General features: G+C 43.0%; 1 protein-coding gene across 17 annotated transcripts in view; it reads left to right on the plus strand.

The window, feature by feature from the left end:
• The first annotated feature begins 12,530 nt into the window (after positions 1 to 12,530).
• The window catches only part of PUM1 (pumilio RNA binding family member 1), a 119,275-nt gene continuing 113,733 nt past the window's right edge, over positions 12,531 to 18,072 (plus strand). For 8 of the 17 annotated variants that reach the window (XM_084873041.1, XM_084873042.1, XM_084873046.1 and 5 more), the window contains exons 1-2: positions 12,539 to 12,775; positions 17,624 to 17,997. In XM_084873041.1, the coding sequence (XP_084729167.1) occupies positions 17,635 to 17,997 (363 nt within the window). In that variant the 5' untranslated portion in view covers positions 12,539 to 12,775; positions 17,624 to 17,634. Of the gene's footprint in view, positions 12,776 to 17,623; positions 17,998 to 18,072 lie in introns of those variants that run through there. The other 9 variants (XM_084873047.1, XM_084873043.1, XM_084873044.1 and 6 more) reach the window with 7 other exon arrangements.

Genomic DNA, 18,072 nt, shown 5'->3' on the forward strand with positions numbered 1-18,072 from the left:
GGAGAAAACCCTGGGGAAACTCTTTACACACACACACACACACACACACACACACACACAGACACACACACACACACACACACACACCCATACACACACACACAAACACACACACAAACACACACACTCATACACACACACACACACACACACACACAAACACACACACACAAACACACACACTCATACACACACACACAAACACACACACACTCATACACACACACACACACACACACACTCACACACACACACACACTCATACACACACTCTCTCTCTCTCTCTCTCTCTCTCTCTCTCTCTCTCTCTCTCACACACACACACACATGCAGCTGAGACAAAGGGTAGCCTGCAGGACTATGAAAGGATACATTCCTAAGAAGTAGTTTAAATTCTGTACCCCTCCACCATCACCATGGTTTAGCTGTTCCCTGGCCACTTGCTACAAAAATCTGGGGTCATGACCCAGACATGTGACAGTGATCAAAGGAAGACAGTGGGGGGGGGGGGGGGGGGAGAGACAGTGGGAAACAGATGGTGCCTAAGTTGCCTTGGGCATTGACTTATTCACTCCCACTTCTTCCAGTTCATCTCAGTCTGTTTCCTAGAGGTTGGAAGGTAAAGCCAAAGGGACTTTGTGATGTTCTTTGGGATGAAGACTGGAGCTGACCTTCCTCTCTTCTCCCTTTCCCAAGAAGCATTTCCAAGGTGCAGGAGTCAATAACCCCAGCAGAATCTGAGCTGACAGGCCAAATTAAGAAGATGTCATACAACTAGAAGTACCTCAAAGGAAAACCAACAGATCGATTGCCCATATGGTCAGAAACAGACGTCTTAAAAGCAAAAAACACAAAGATTTAACAGAAAAAAATAAATATACTAGAGAGATTTAAAAAAGTATTAACAATATGAAAAATAGAAAAAAGAACCAAGTAAAAATATTAGCCAGGAAAAATATAATAGATGAAATAAAGGACATTATAGATGGGATAAATGGTTCTTAGATATAGCTGAAGGATGAATGATTGGATTTAAGATCAGATTTCAAGAAACCCCCAAGAAGGAAGAAAGGAAGGGTAAAGTAAAGGAAAATAGAAAGATATGAGACATGGAGGAAAGAAGTAGAAGGGCCAACATTTGTAGTTTAGGAATATTAGAGAACAAAATATTTTAAAAAGAAAGGACTTTCAGCATTAGAGAAAAATGAAAGACATCAGATTGAAAGTGTTCATGAAGTGCCAAAAAGAAAAGATAAAAATTCTAGCCCTAGCTTGTTTGGCTCAGTGGATACAGAGTGGGCCTTCAGACTAAAGGGTCCCAGGTTCGATTCCAGTTAAGGGCAAGTGCTTGGGTTGCGGGCTCAATCCCTAGTAGGGGGGCATGTAGCTGATCAATGATTCTTTCATCATTGATGTTTCTGACTCTCCTCCCTTTCTCTCTGAAATCAATAAAATAATAATAATAATTCTAAATACATTTCAGTAAAATTTAAAAATATCAACTCAAATGAGGAAATTCTAAAAGCTTCTAATCAGAAAAAAAGAAAAGAAAAGAAAAAAACACAGAATTTCCAAAGGGATAAGAAATAGGATTGAGCCGAAACTGGTTTGGCTCAGTGTTAGAGCGTCGATCTCCGGACTGAAAGGTCCCAGGTTCAATTCCGGTCAAGGGCATGTACATTGGTTGTGAGCACATCCCCGGTAGGGGGTGTGCAAGAGGCAGCTGGTTGATGTTTCTCTCTCATCGACGTTTCTAGCTCTCTATCCCTCTCTCCTCCTCTCTGTAAAAAAAAAATCAATAAAATATATTTTAAAAATAAAATAAAAAATAAAATAAAAGCACAGTCTTTAAAAGAAAGAAAGAAAGAAAGAAAGAAAGAAAGAAAGAAAGAAAGAAAGAAAGAAAGAAGGAAATAGGATTGAAATTGGACTTTTTGCCCTGGCCAGTTGGTTAGAGCGTCATCCCAATACACCATGGTTGCAGATTTGATCCCGGGTCAGGACACATACAAGAAAATCAATGCAAAAAAAAAAAAAAAAAAAAAAAAAAAAAGAATCAATCAATGCATAAATAAGTGGAACAAAAAATCTCTCTTTCTAAATCAATAAATAAAATTACAAAAAGAAATTGGACTTTTCAAAATTACAATAGAGTTGTGTTAGATACCATGTTTTCCCAAAAATAAGACATCCTCCGAAAATAAGACCTACTTACAGGTTTCCTTCTGAGTGAAATATAAGGCATCCCCCTGAAAATAAGCGCCCCCCCCCCCAGGCTAAACATGAGAGATTTGGTCCACTGATTCTGAAAGAAATGGAGTCACAAGGAATTCACCAGGAAATTCAGGAATTGGATTGTTATGATGATGTTCCAGAAGATGATGACATGATTGTCATTGAATAAATGAGTAAATTCTTGATACTGTAGGATTCAGTTTGTCTGGTTTGTGTTGACAACTACCGTACTACTGTACCGTATACAGGTAATAAATTTCCTTTATTTTCATTTAACGATAAATGTGTACTATATTCTTCTTCATGGAAAAATAAGACATCCCCTGAAAATAAGACCTAGCGCATCTTTGGGAGCAAAAATTAATATAAGACACTGTCTTATTTTTGGGGAAACAGGGTAGTAGTATGTTGGATAAATAGATACAAGGTGACTATTAAATAAATAAGAGTTTAAAGCAAAATATTTTTGAACTATTTAAATTATCACTCTGTGAATGTAGAACAATAAAAACAGTTTCAAGCATGCAAAGTGTTGCCATGCAAAGACGCACATAGGAAATGTTGTTCTTGGAGAGAATTCAAGGAGAAAAACAAACCCAGGAGATGCTGTCAGAGATAAGAAGCAAAGTTAATAAAAAATGTTGGAAAGGCTTGCTGCAGTCTTAAAACAACAGAACAAAAACAAAACATCTTCTTTTTCCAAAAAAGGAAGAATTATTTTCATAACAATCCAGAATTAAATTTTCAGACATTATCATTATGATGAGTGAGGAGATATCAAGGAACAAGAGAGCACGCTAAAGTTTTCATCTTATCAGAGGAACAATATAGATATCAGCTTTAAAAAGAAATAAGGGCCTGGCCAGGTGGCTCAGTGATTGAGCATCAACCTATCAACCAGAAGGTCATGGTTCGATTCCTGGTCGGGGCACATGACCCGGTTGCAGGCTAGATCGCTACTGTGGGGCCTGCAGGAGGCAGCCAATCAATGATTCTCTCCCATTATTGATATTTCTATCTCTCTCTCTCTCCCCCTTCCTCTCTGAAATCAATACATACATATATATATATATATATATATATATATATATATATATATATATATTTTTTTTTTTTTTAATTGATTTTTTACAGAGAGGAAGGGAGAGGAATAGAGAGTTAGAAACATTGATGAGAGAGAATCATTGATCAGCTGCCTCTTGCACAGCCCCTACTGGGGATGTGCCTGCAACCAAGGTACATGCTCTTGACCGGAATTGAACCCGGGACCTTTTAGTCCGCAGGCCGACGCTCTATCCACTGAGCCAAACCGGTTTCGGCTGTATACAAATATATTTTTTTAAAGGTATTTTTAAAAAAGTGCTCCCTATAGCAACACGTATACTAAAATTGGAATAATACAGAGAAAATTAGCATTACCCCTATGCACGATGACATACAAATTCGTGAAGCATTCCATATTTTATTATTTTTTAATATATATTTTTATTGATTTCAGAGAGGAATGGAGAGAGGGAGATAGAAACATCAATGATGATAGACATTGATTAGCTGACTCTTGCATGCTCCCTACTGGGGATTGAGCCTGCAACCTGGGCATGTGCCCTTGACCAGAATTGAACTCGGGACCCTTCAGTCCACAGGCCAGCGTTCTATCCACTACCACATGTGTCAAACACAAGGCCCGCGGGCCAAATCCAGCCCGCCAGGCCTTGCAATGTGGCCCGCACCGCGCTGTCATTACTGCACTCCGCTGTCAGTTTATGACATTGTCAGTTTATGACTGTTCAGTAAACCATTCGGCCCGCGATTTAGGCTGGATTTTAGATTTTGGCCCCTTCTCTGATTGAGTTCGACACCCCTACACTAAGCCAATCCAGCTAGGGAAAGCATTCCATATTTTAAAATAAAATTAATTAAAAAAAAACACCTTTCAGGTAAATTTTAACCAAAAGTAAAATTAAATAAAATGTATAGTTACAGTGGTCGGCAAACTCATTAGTCAACAGAGCCAAATGTCAACAGTACAATGATTGAAATTTCTTTTGAGAGTCAAATTTTTAAAACTTAAACTTCTTTTAACGCCACTTCTTCAAAATAGACTCTCCAAGGCCGTGGTATTTTGTGGAAGAGCCACACACAAGGGGCCAAAGAGCCACGTGCCACAGTTTGCCAATCATGGTACTAGTATATCGGAAGGAAAATAGACTTCAAGACAAAAAACATTATTATGGAAAATAAGAAATCACTATATGAGAGTAAACGTTTCAGCCGAAGCCGGTTTGGCTCAGTGGTAGAGCGTCGGTCTGTGGACTGAAAGGTCCCAGGTTCGATTCCGGTCAAGGGCATGTACCTTGGTTGCGGGCATATCCCCAGTGGGGGGTGTGCAGGGGGCAGCTGATCGATGACTCTCTCTCATCGATGTTTCTAACTCTCTCTCTCCCTTCCTCTCTGTACAAAAAAAATAAAATATATTAAAAATAAAATAAAATAAAATGTCCTCAAATGGTTGAATCTATGGTACATCCATACCACTCAATACTACTTATTCAGCAATGGAAATGAACAAACTATCCTATCTAATAAAGAAGGAATATGCAAATTGACCATCACACCATCACAAATATAGCAGTGCTCATATCCACAGATGGCAGCGCTCAGTTTCCTCAGCCCCACTGGAGTCCCTCTGTCATTTCAGCCCCGCTGGGGGGGTGGTAGGCACATGGTGTGGCCAGACCCACCTTCAGTCCCCAGCCACCCAGGGCCGGCCAAGGCACAAGCAAGCCTCAGATGGCAGCTGCTCAGCTGCGTAGGGCTGCTCAAGGCTCAGGTAACCAGGGTTTTCTGAGGCTTGTGCTACTGGCAGTGGAAACAGCAAAGGTGCTGGCAGTGGCAGCAGCAGAGGTGTGATGGGGGTGTCACCTTCCCCTGATCACTGGTTTGCTTCCTGCCCGTGAGGGCTCTCAGATTGTGAGAAGAGGCAGGCCAGGCTGAGGAACTCCCCTCCAGTGCATGAGTTTTCATGCACCGGGCCTCTAGTCCTTTATAATAAAAGGGTAATATGCAAATAGACCGACCAGCAGAACAACCAAATAACCAATCAAAGTGTAATATGCTAATGATATGCTAAGGCTGTTCCTCCACTTGCTATGATGTGTACTGACCACCAGGGGGCAGATGCTCTAACCAGTAGATTAGCTTGTTGTTGGGGTCCCAGCTGATCAGGACTGAGTGAAATGGGCTGGACATGCCCTAGAGCCCTCCCACAAGCCCTCCCTGGCCCAATTGTGCTCCGGTGGGGTCACTCAGCCTGGCCTGGTTATCAGAGAGCCGGTTTCAGCCGGATCCCGCAGGCCACTCGCCTTAGGCTCATGGCTGGTGAGCACTGCTGTGGCAAACCTGAGCCTCTCCTGATGGGGACTGATTGGGCAGGAGTCCACTGCAAGCACAGTGGGGCTGGGATGAGCAGGAGGGGCAGGTAGGAGCTGAAGGCGGCATTGGACTGTGGGTTTCGGCTTGATTCCTGCAGGCCACCCAGAGGGACCCCACCCATGCACAAGTTCATGCACTGGGCCTCTAGTTGATACAAAAAATAGTTGAGTGAAAAAAAACACCAAAAACTAATCTTGAAAGGTGACATACTGTATGATTCCATTTCTATAACATCCCTGAGTTAACAAAATGACAGAATTAATGATTGCCAAAGATTAGAAATGGAGGTAGTTATGGCTACCAAGGGTAGTAGGAGGGAGCCTGCGATGATGGAACAGTCCTGTATCTTGATTGTGGTAATGGTTCCACAAATCTACACATGTGATAAAGCTGCATCAAAGTGTGCACACATCTACCCACAACTGTGTGCATTCAAAACTGGTGAAATCGGAATAGCCATGTAGGCTGTTCAAGGCCAGTTTTCTGGTTTTGATCTTGTACTGTGGTTAAGCAAGATGTTACCATTGGGAAAAACTGGGTGAAAGGTATATAGGATCTTCCAGTACATGTTTTTGCAACTTTCTGTGAATCTATAATTATTTCATAATAAAAAGGTTTTAAACATGGAAGCAGTAAACAATTTCCAACAAAGAGAACGAACCTCAGGCCCTAGTAGTTTTAGAGGCAAATTCTATCAACTTTCAAGGCACGGATCATGCTAATCTTATACAGCCTTTCCAGAGTATGGAAAAAGGGGGCGGATCTCAGATGACACGCCCAGGAACCAGGCTCCCTTCTCTGTGGTTCCAGGCGCCTCACCCAAGAACTGCAGCTTACACCATTTGCCCACCATCCAGAACTGAAATATCATGGCTGACATGTACACATAAGGAACTGTTTGACATTGAAATGTCAAAAGAACTGCTGGCCCACAAAGAAGCTCACTACAGACTGATGCATATGCCTTTCAGGATAACGATTATTGCTTGTCTCATTTTTGATTCTGATAAGTATATTTCCAGTAGGACATGATCTCATTCATCTAGGGGAAATGGTGAACAACATAGACTGATGAACAAGAACAGACCCAGAGATAAGGAGCCATGGGTCAGACTGTTGGACCTCAAAGGGAGGGTGGGGATAAAAGGGAGAGATCAACCAAAGGACTTGTGTGCACACATATGAGCCTAATCAGTGGTCAAGGACAATAGGGGGGTGGGGGCATCAGTGGGGGTGTGGGGGATTGGAATGGGGGATTGAGGACAAATATGTGATACCTTAATCAATAAAGAAATAAAAAAAAAAAAAAGAGCTTGTCGACGCTATTCACCTTTGCTTTTAGAGTGCAGTCCCTTGGGCTCCTAATCCAAAGTAGTAATTTACTAGGTGCTCTCTCTTAGAAGGATCTGGACTCTACTTTGTTTTCCCAAAACTACCAAGGCTGTTAAAAGCACTACTCAGTCTCTTAACTACCTCCCAGGAAATTCCCCACCCGGAAAAGGAGTCCCAAATGTGGGTCTTGAATTCCAGTTTTCCTCCTTTTTCATTAATTTCAGAATGAAATCATGGAACACAGCACCTGGAAACTCTGTAATTTTCTCATATCTACTATGGTTCCTCCTCTTACATATTTTCCCATTATAGCTACTCCGCATTTTCCATTACTCCACGGGGTTCAATGCTTTATCCGCTTTATTTCATTCAGTACTAATCTGTTAACTTTCCAATGATTTCAAGGAGAGTTTAGGTTTTTCTAGTTTTACCAGTTTTCCTCAGTGCCGAGAGCGGTCAGAACTATCTAGTCACCAACCCCGGAGGCCCAAACCCTCCCTCACTATGGAAAACATATTCTAATAACCAAGATTTTCCAAGAAACCCAAAGACAATGGAAATGCTAACAGTGTAACCGTTTCCAAGAAACAAAACAACTGTGGGAAAGTGCCACCCAAGAGAGTTTCTACAAATACCCAGAAACACAATTGTAACAGCGTTGCAAGAGCAACTGAAACCAACAGTGATAACAAAGTATCTTTTCAGATAAGTGGGAGTATTTCAGCTTTGTTTGAGGATATTTTATAGTTTGCCACATGGTAACTTTTATAGCCAATAGCAGTTGGTTGTAAGAGAGAATGTAATAGCCAGGGCCAGTTTGGCTCAGTGAATAGTGCGTCAGCCTTAGGACTGAAGGGTCCCAGGTTCGATTCTGGTCAAGGGCATATACCTTGGTTGCGGGCACATCCCCAGTGGGGGGTGTGCAGGAGGCAGCTGATTGATGTTTCTCTCTCATCGATGTTTCTAGCTCTCTATCCCTCTCCCTTCCTCTCTGTGAAAAATCAATAAAATATATTTTTAAAAAGACGGCAGAAGAAACAAACAAACAAAAAGAATGTAAGACTGTGGAATTGAATAGTATTTGTCCATTCTGGGACATGGCCAGGTTGGTGCACCCACTAGTGAGTCCCAGGTCATATAGTTTGACAATCACTACTGAAGAAAGTGGTAGACATTTGAAATTCTTATTTATTTTATTTTGTTTTATTTTTTCACCACCATTTATCCCCTCTATTCCCTCTTCCACCTCTCCCTCTGCACCCCCGACATTAGAAATTCTTGAACCAACCAAGGCTTTCTTAAATGGTCTTTACTAAATTTTTCTGTCTCAAGATCTCTGTCTCTCTCTGATTAGGTTACAAAGGGATGGATTGGGTTTCTACTGATTAGAGTTAAAATACCTTTCTCAAATCCACCCTAATCCTCACTGCATCTTGATAAGATTTTATGAGTTTCACCAGAAGAATTGTGAAGATTCCTAAGCTTTAGGGATGATTTCAACATCTTCCAGACCAGACAATTCTCAGCAAATAGCCTTAGGTAACATTTCTGGTTAAATGCTAATCTTGTTCCTTAACTTCCTTAAGCTTCAGTTTCTCATTTAAAAAAAAAAAAAGGGAATAAAAAGGTGGGATAAATGGTGATGGAGAGAGATTTGACTTGGAGTGGTGAACACACACTACAATATTCAAATGGTGTCTTATAGGATTGTACCCCTGAAACCGATATCATTTTATTAACCAATGTCACCACCAATAAATTCAGTTTAAAAAGTAAAATGGGTTGAAACCATTTTGGCTCAGTGTATATATAGCGTAGGCCTGCAGACTGAAGGGTCCTAGGTTCGATTCTGGTCAGGGGCATGTGCCTTGGTTGCAGGCACATCCCTGGTAGGGTTTGTGCAGGAGGCAGTTGATCTATGTCTCTCTCTCATCAATGTTTCTAACTCTCTATCCCTCTCCTTTCCTCTCTGTAAAATATCAATAAAGTATATTTTTTAAAAAAGTAAAATGGGCCGAATCCGGTTTGGCTCAATGGATAGAGCATCGGCTTGGGGACTGAAAGGTCCCGGGTTCGATTCCGGTCAAGGGCATGTACCTTGGTTGCGGGCATATCCCCAGTGGGAGGTGTGCAAGAGGCAGCTGATCGATGACTCTCTCTCATCGATGTTTCTAACTCTCTATCTCTCTCCCTTCCTTTCTGTACAAAATCAATAAAATATATTTAAAAAAAAAAGTAAAATGGAAATAATAATGTTTAGGTCAAAGATATTTGGGGAGTTTTATATGAAATAAGGAATATAAAAGCCCCAGCACAGTGCATGGCACACAGGTAAGCATTTGCTAGATAATAGGCTGTCTCATGAATGTGTTGGAGGTGATGCTCTGATAGGGTTATTTTGGGGCTGGGCAGGGGCAGCAGGTCCTTTAGAGCAATTCCTTAAGGGAGACCAGAGGTGGGTAATTAGCATTCTGTTGGGATTACAGCATTTGACTGGGGAGGGGCCTGAACTGGGAGTGGTACCACATGGCTGTGACTAAACTGATAATAGAGTTTCTTCCCTCAAGTAATGAAAGTTAAAGCCTAAAACGAAGGAGTTAGTCACGGATCTCAGAATGAAATCATGGAGCACAGCACCTGGTAAGATTCTGGAAACTGTAATTTTCTCATGTCTGCTGTTTCCTCCTCTTACATGTTTTCCCATTATAGCTACTCCGCACTTTCCGGTGTCCTTACCTCACAGGGTTAAATGCTTTATCTGCTTTGTTTCATTTAGTACTGTTAAATTATTAATCTCATGTTCCATGGGGGGAAAATGAGCTTAGAAAGGTTATTTCTGGTCTGGCTTAAGAGCTGGATCTATGAATATAACCTAGTGTATTATTTGTAGGGTTGTTGAATTGGAGAGTTGACACTAAATGGCTGTTGAATTCATTCATTTAACAAACATTTAATGAGCAATGACCATATGCCCTGCACTATGTTGGTCTCTGGGGATTCAGAGATGAATATTAAGGCTGCAATTACAATAAAACAGTTATTCATTGAGTGCTAATTCTGTGTCTGGCACTTGATGTCTGGTAGTTCATTTAACCATTGTAACCACCCAGTGAGAAAAGTATTGATATCCTCATTATGCAGATGAGGGAGCTGAGACTCTGGGACTCGCCCAAGGTCACACAGCCAGGACATAGTCGAGCTCAGGATCTCTAAATTCCAAGTCTTCCTCCCTCCCTCCACCAAAAATAAAAATCTCACTATTTTATTTTTAAAATAAAGATAACAGTATTTTCCACGCTGGCCACGGTGGCTCAGTGGTTGGAGCATCGTCCTGTACACTGGAAGGTCTGGGGGTTGCTTGATTCCCAGTCAGATCACAGTTGTGGTTGGTGTGAGCTTCATCTAGTGCTCCAATGGGTTGCCAGTTTGATTCCAGGTCAGAGCACATGCTGGGTTGCAGGTTCCATCCGTGGGTGAGTCCTGGAGGCAGGCAATCATCAATGTTTTTGTTTTTTTTTAAAAATATATTTTATTGATTTTCCACAGAGAGAAAGGGAGAGGGATAGAGAGCTAGAAACGTCGATGAGAGAGAAATATTGACCAGCTGCCTCCTGCACATCCCCAGTCAAGGGCAACCAATGTACATGCCCTTGACCAGAATCAAACCTGGGACCTTTCAGTCCACAGACCAACGCTCTATCCACTGAGCCAAACTGGTTTCGGCTGAATCATCAATGTTTTAATCTTTCTCCCCCTCCCTTTCTTTCACTCTAACATCAATAAAACATGTTTTTGGGTGATAACTATTAGCTCTCACCCAATGTTTTATATATATATAACATTTATTTTTAAAATAAAAATAATATATATGCAAACAATTTAATCAATGAGTGCTAATCTTCTCACAAAACATGTTTTTTACACAAAACTTGCTAAAACGGTGTTAATCATTTACATTTTTACCAGTGTATTTAATAGATGAAAATATTATATTTCAAAGTTGCATTTATTATTATTCATTTCTCATCTTTTACAGGTTGAGATCTATTCGCACATACCATAAACTTATCCATCTAAAGTGCACAGTTCGGTGGTTTCAGTGCATTCTCAGAGTTGTGGCAAACATCATTACAATCTAATTTCAGGGCCTTTTCAACACCCCCAAAGAAGCCTTTACTCACTGGCAGTCCCTCCATTCTCCCCCCTCCAGCTCTCAGCCCCTGGTTAGGTATCTTTTATGTGTTTCTTGGCCATTTTATGTCTGCCTCTTTTGGACTGCTCCTTTTTGATCGCTCAGAGAAGTTCTGTATTGATCATGAAGAACTATTTACCCACAGTGTGTCTGGAAATATTGTAAAGCTATCTTCTCATTTGTTCTTTTTTGTTGCCGGCACCTCTCCCTGTAAAAATGTTTACATTTCTTTTAATTTTTAAAATGATTTATTGGTTTTGATTCATTATAAACACTCCCCTCCTTCCATTGTAAAGCTTCCCCCCCCCCCCCCCCCGTATATCTTTTTTTTTTTTTCCTGGTTTCTTAGAGTACTGTAGTTTGCCGAAGTTTCCCATCCATCTTGAGTTTAGTGTAAGATAGAATAACTGTATCTTATCAAATACTACGGATTGGGGGGCGGGGGGTGAATCACTTTGATCACATTTCTATTCCTATTCGAAAACGGACTGAATGACAGCAGCTGACGCTGACGGAGCCCTTACAAGCCGGGTCAGCCTTATGTTGATGGTTTCCTGCTCGGCTATCGTCTTGAAATTCTTAATAATTTGGATTCAAGAGCCTTTTCCTTTGCGCCAGGCCCTGCAGGTTATGGACGGAGAGGCTCTGCTTTCAAGCCGCAGACCCTGCACTCAGCCCCTTCCTTACACATCTTATTTCACTAACCCCCTCGGCAGTTTTGGGGAGCCCTTTTCCTTCCCCTCTTTTTTTTTTTTTTAAAAAAAAACCCCCCACAAATTTTAAAAATTGATTTCAGAGAAGAAGGGAGAGGGAGAGAGAGAGAGAGAAACATCCATGATGAGAGAGAATCATGGATCGGCTGCCTCCTGGGGACGGAGCCCGCAACTCCGGCTTGTGCCCTTGACAGGAATCGAACCCGGGACCCGACGCTCTATCCACTGGGCCACCCCAGCCAGGGCTCCTTCCCCTCTTCATTTTGCAAACGGGGCCCGTGGAGCCGGGGAGATGAAGTCAGTAGCAAGCCTCGGCACCAAAACGCTGCAGCAAAGGCTCTGCTCCCAGCACCTGTCACGCCCGAGCCCGGGGAGTAAGCGTCGGGGAGCCCGGCTGCCCGGGACTCTCGGGGGGAAGCCGGGCGGGCGCGGGGCCGGAGGAGCGGGCTGTTCCCTCCCGAGGCCGCTCCGAGGGGCGCCCCCGCCGCGGCCCCGCGTGCCCAGCTCCGTGCCCCGCGCGCCCCGGGGCGGGCCCGCGCGGGATCCCACGCCGCCGCCGCGCTCGCCCAGCGGGCGGGCCGCTCCACGCGCGCCGCGGCCGGCCGCGCCGCCTGCGAGTTCCCCCAAGTTCACACAGGCCTCGGGTTGGCATGGCAACCGGGCAACCTGTTCCAGAGCCGCCCGCCTTCTCCGCGCACACGCCGCGGCCACCGCCGCCGGAGCCGGGGCCAGAGCCCATCCCATGATGCACTGCGCCAGCCCCGTCCCCAGTGGGCCGCCATGTTGTCGGAGTGAAAGGTAAGGGGGAGCGAGAGCGCCGGAGAGAGGAGAACGGGGGGCTGAAATCCATCTTCATCCTACCGCTCCGCCCGTGAGTATCCGCACCCCGCCTGCCCTGAACGCTGCCCCGGGCCCCCCGCGAGCCGATGGTCCCGTTGTATTGGCGTTTGGGAGCGATTGGGGGGGCCAGGAGGGCTTTGGAAAAAAGCCGCCGGGGCCCTGGCTCGGGCTCCTCGCTCGATGTTCCTCGTACATGTTTTGGAGTCGGCAGCAAGGCCCCTATTGTTATCCAAGGAGGGAGGGGGCGGGGAGCGGGGTCGGAGCGAGGAAAACGCCGGGGGTTTGGGCCTCGGCCCGGGGCTCGGGCGCCCCTCCACATTTCTGATCGGCTCCCTTTGCAACCCTCGAAGATTGATGTTGCCATTGGGGTTGCTTTTTTTTATCTTATTTTTTGATGGGTTTGCGAAGGAGCCCCGAGTCTGGTGTGCGTGTGTGTGTGTGGCCGTGAAGTGTGGTTTCGTGCCGCTCTGGGTTTCTTCGACTCCTCGGGCTCCCGCGGGCGGCGGCGCCGGAGCAGGAGGAACAATAAATACATCGCTCCGGCCCGCGGCCATGGCTCCTTGTCTCCGGGCGAGACCCGCCGTGGGGGGAACTTTGGAGCCTGGACGTGAAGTAGCGATCAGGAAGTTTCAGATCGGGTTTTTTTTTTCTTTTTCTTTTTTTCAGGCTGCTGGGTGCTGCTAGCGGCCTTTTGTTTCCGTGAGAGCCGGGGCTTTTGGGGTGTGCTCTTCCTCTTTGATCCTCCCGGTGCCGGGGCGCGTGTGTCTGGACTCGGAGCGGGGCTCACCCCTCCGTAGTAGGAAGGCAGGCAGATACACGGTGCGAGATCGGAGTTGTAGTCCTCATCACACACGTTCTTGGTAAACAGAGATCGTGTGTCCCACTGGTCGGTACCACTCCCACGTCCAGGGATGAAGCCACTCTTGTAACTTTTCCCCCCCTCCTCCGTGGCTTTCCTCCCTCCCCCCGCAGCACGCTCGCACACAACACTCTCCGGGAAGGTTGTCCCCTCCCGGTAACTTGGCGAAGGGTTGTTGCTTTTTTTTCATTGTTCCAAGAAGACACTGTTTTCCGTGGTCGATACAATTCGTACATTTCTTACTCCTTTTTAAGAGTGATAGTTGATGAGGTTTCTTTGGGGTTCTGTTCTGAAGTCCTTTACGTTTGAAGCAGTAGGTTTGTCCATGTAGCTTTTTCTTTTCTTTTTTTTCTTTCTTTCTATTTTGTGGAAAACAAAACAAAACAAAAACGCACCGAGACAAGCCCTCCGCCAGGACATGTAGTTCTCGGTGCCGTTTTAGTAAGCAGAACACAAAACATTCGATCCATTGCGAATTTTATCTTCATAAAATACTCTTGTTTATCTGGATCTTTGGGACATAACTCACGGGATTCTGAACTTTGAGTTAGTATTTCGCCTTCGTTGAATTCATGTCTGGGGCCACAGTTTTTCCCCCCCCATCAAGTTGGGTTTGAAGTTTAATTTGGGTTTGAGATGAACTGTTTTAAAATAAATGGATGACCACAAACTCCCTCCTCGGATCCCCCAGGGTAGTAAAGAAAACCACACCACTTTTCAGAACACTAAGCATTTTTTGTAGAAAAAAAAAGATGGGCCATTGGAGGTAGATTAAATCGTGTTCCTTTGTTTGAAATCTGTGTTATTAAAAAAACAACAACAAACCAACCCGTGATGTAAACAGTTTGAAAACTGGTGGAGTAATTAGAATCAGCCCTTATTTCTAGTTGCTTAAACTACTAATTTTTATCATGTGCCATTTGTAAAAAAGGCACATTTGAAATGCTACACACAACGTTTTAGTGGACTTCAAAGGCATCAGCAGTTTGACGGTTTTCTAATACTATTTACGTGACCGATTTAAAAATTTTTGTGCTGTAGTTGCCAAGATATTACAAAATTACTCGAGACATGTTAATTTGCTCACTTTCAAACTGTCCCTTCTGCCAGGTGTTCTCTGGTTTGAGAAAACTGTCTTGCCTCATTAGGTAAAGCAGGAAGTCTCGGGGCAGATAGCTTTACAAAAGCCGATTGTTTTGTTTGAACATTTTTATGGGAATCTTCTCCCCGCCCCCATCCTTTGTGGGAATGAAGTTGTGTTTCAGAGGTGAAACCCCCGTTCCATATGGAAATTATGGCAAATCCTTTATTTCAGAAAAGATTGCTTTGGCTGTTTGAGAAATCTTCTCAGGGACTGAAGTGCCATAATGGCCTTCACCGAGGGTAACTGGATTCCTGGGGTCTCAGCATAATGACTATGTTTACAAAAAACTTTTACATTTATTTTATTTTGATTCAAAATCAAACTTGTGAAGAATAAAGGATTTTTTAGAAATCATTTTCTACACGAGGAAACGGCCTCAGAGAAGCTGTGTAATGGTAAAACTTGGGGTTTGAGATTCTTGGCTTGCCTTCTCAAACAAAGACTGTTAGGTTGACCCCACCTTGTAGGAGAAAATGGATCTGGCTACTACCGCTGGTAATAAGAGGGCAGTAAGTTCTTTTGAAAATCAAACCGGAAGGCATTTGGCTGGTTAGCACTTTGCAAAGATCGATGTAAACACAGCAATGACTCTCTGATTTTGGTACTTAACCACGGACACAATTCAATACTTGAAAGCAGAAACTGAACTCTAGAAAGCTAAACGAACTCAGTTCGCTGGTAAGGTTCTGATGCACAGGAATTGTTAACTGAGACTGGGCATTTCCAAATTAGGCTTTGAACAAATGACCGATTCCGCCGTGCCTTTTTTACGTCTGGCTTCAAAACATGAATTAGTTGTGAGAAGCAAATGCTTCTTTAGAGAAGGTTTAATTATCTATGAAGAAAGAAGAGATTTCTCATAACTCTTATGGCCAGTTTTTGAAATGTTGCAGTTGGGTTAGGGAGAGAGAAGGCATCTGTAGATGTGTCCTAATTGGTCACAGGTTAATTACTTCGTAGCAATTTTTAGCACCCACAGAGTGACAAGTGTTCTAGCTTATGTAGAAATGTAGTACAAATGTAGTTTTTTATTTTGAAGAAACTTAAGTAGTAATGTTTCACAATAATAAATTGGAGGTTCTTTGTTGAGCCTTCCAGAGAAGAAAGAGTAGCAGATGTGGGTGAGAGAAATAGTATCTGTGTAGAGGTACTGGGGTGTAGCAAGGGGTTGATAGAAAGAACTAGGTTTGGGTGCAAAATAGACTTACCTTTGAATACTTTATCCACACTCACTAGCTGAATGGCTTTGGGCAGATCATATAACTTTTCTGTCCCTTAATGTTTTCTTCTGTAAAATAGGGAAGATTAATTAAAGTCTGAAGTATGTTTGCCATACAATTATTATGTTGAGGCATCTGATTTATTATCTATCTATCACCTATCTATCTGTCTGTCTGTCTATCTATCTATCTATCTATATCTATCTTATCCATCTTTAGAGAAAGAGGGGAAAGGAGAAGGGAGATACATCAAAGTGAGAGGAAAAACTCATTCAGCCTTCAGTACACACCCTGACCAGTGATCAAATCCTCAACCTGGGTATATGCCCTGACTGGGTATTGAACCTGAGACCCTTCTGTGTATGGGAAGATGCTCCAACCAAGTAGTTATACCTGCTGTGGCATGTTTCTTTTTTTCTTGTTTTTCTTTTTTGGTGGTGGTTGTTTTTACAGTGGGGCTTTCTACTCTAGCATTCGGTTTGGTCTCATCCTGTTTTTAGGAGTCAAAGTACTAATGGAATAATGTGATGGCGATTGCAATTGTAAATTATTGGTAAAAATGTTGACTCTCCCTTCTAACCCCTCCATCAAAAGTTGAGGACAAGTTTCAGGCTAAGAACATTCTGTTCCTCTTCCGGGACAGGGGGCCTTATTGTTTCTTCAAGGACATCTTATAAATTCGTTGGACATTTTAAAGCAGTGGTTCTCCACCTTTTTAATGCCGCGACCCTTTAATACAGTTCCTCATGTTGAGGTGACCCCCAATCATAAAATTATTTTCGTTGCTACTTCATAACTATAATTGTGCTACTGTTACCCACAGGTTGAGAACTGCTGCTGTAGAGCCTAAAGCCATCAGAAACACAGATATTTACATTACGATTTATAACAATAGCAAAATTATAGTTATGAAGTAGCAACTAAAATAATTTTATGGTTGGGAGTCACCACAACATGAGGAACTGTTATTAAAGGGTCGCAGCATTAAAAAAGTTGAGAACCACTGTTTTAAAGGGTCCTGTCAAGTTTTAGACAATCTGAGTCTTTGCTGATTATACATGGGGTTTGATTTTTGTTTATTGCCTTATATCTGCTTCAGCATTAAAACACCTAAAGTGATATTTAATACAGCTCTTACTTATTTAAAAAGTATCACCACAGTTGGCTTAAGGTGTAAATAAGTTGAAGTTGAATTCTGTATTGCTACATTTGGTAACAGAATAAGTTTCCCTGAAGTTGCCGTATTGAGTCCTGGTCATACCTTGTTTGAGTACCTGCCACCAACCACATTTATTCTCTCTCTCTCTCTCTCTCTCTCTCTCTCTCTCTCTCTCTCTCTCACACACACACACACACACACACACACACCAGCAACTTAAAAGTGGAAGTTTCAGTTTAGAAAAAATTGTGTTATTTATTTTAAAACATATAGCTGCTTGGTATGAACTAGTTGTAGATAATATATCGCAAAAGACAAGGAGCTCACTTTTATCTTGGTGAATATCAAGTAATGTTTTAAAAGTGCCAATTTTAGGGGTCAGGAATAGGTGGAGGGAGTCAATGGGGGAAAAAAGGGGGTATCTATAATATGTTCAACAATAAAGATAAATTTAAAAAAGTCCAAATTTTAACAATTTGTAACTTATTTGTCCTTAGGTGTTGGTGGAATGAGCGTTGCATGTGTCTTGAAGAGAAAAGCAGTGCTTTGGCAGGACTCTTTCAGCCCCCACCTGAAACATCACCCTCAAGAACCAGCTAATCCCAACATGCCTGTTGTTTTGACATCTGGAACAGGGTCGCAAGCGCAGCCACAACCAGCTGCAAACCAAGCTCTTGCAGCTGGGACACACTCCAGCCCTGTCCCAGGATCCATAGGAGTTGCAGGCCGTTCCCAGGACGACGCAATGGTGGACTACTTCTTTCAGAGGCAGCATGGTGAGCAGCTTGGGGGAGGAGGAAGTGGTGGAGGCGGCTATAATAATAGCAAACATCGATGGCCTACTGGGGATAACATTCATGCAGAACATCAGGTAAAAAAAGTTCACTATTTCAGCTTTGAAACTCTTTTGTAATCAATCTGCTTTTAGTGACTGTCTTCAAAAGCC

Source organism: Pipistrellus hanaki (assembly GCF_964339955.1).
Source record: "Pipistrellus hanaki genome assembly, chromosome: 2".
NCBI lineage: Eukaryota > Metazoa > Chordata > Mammalia > Chiroptera > Vespertilionidae > Pipistrellus > Pipistrellus hanaki.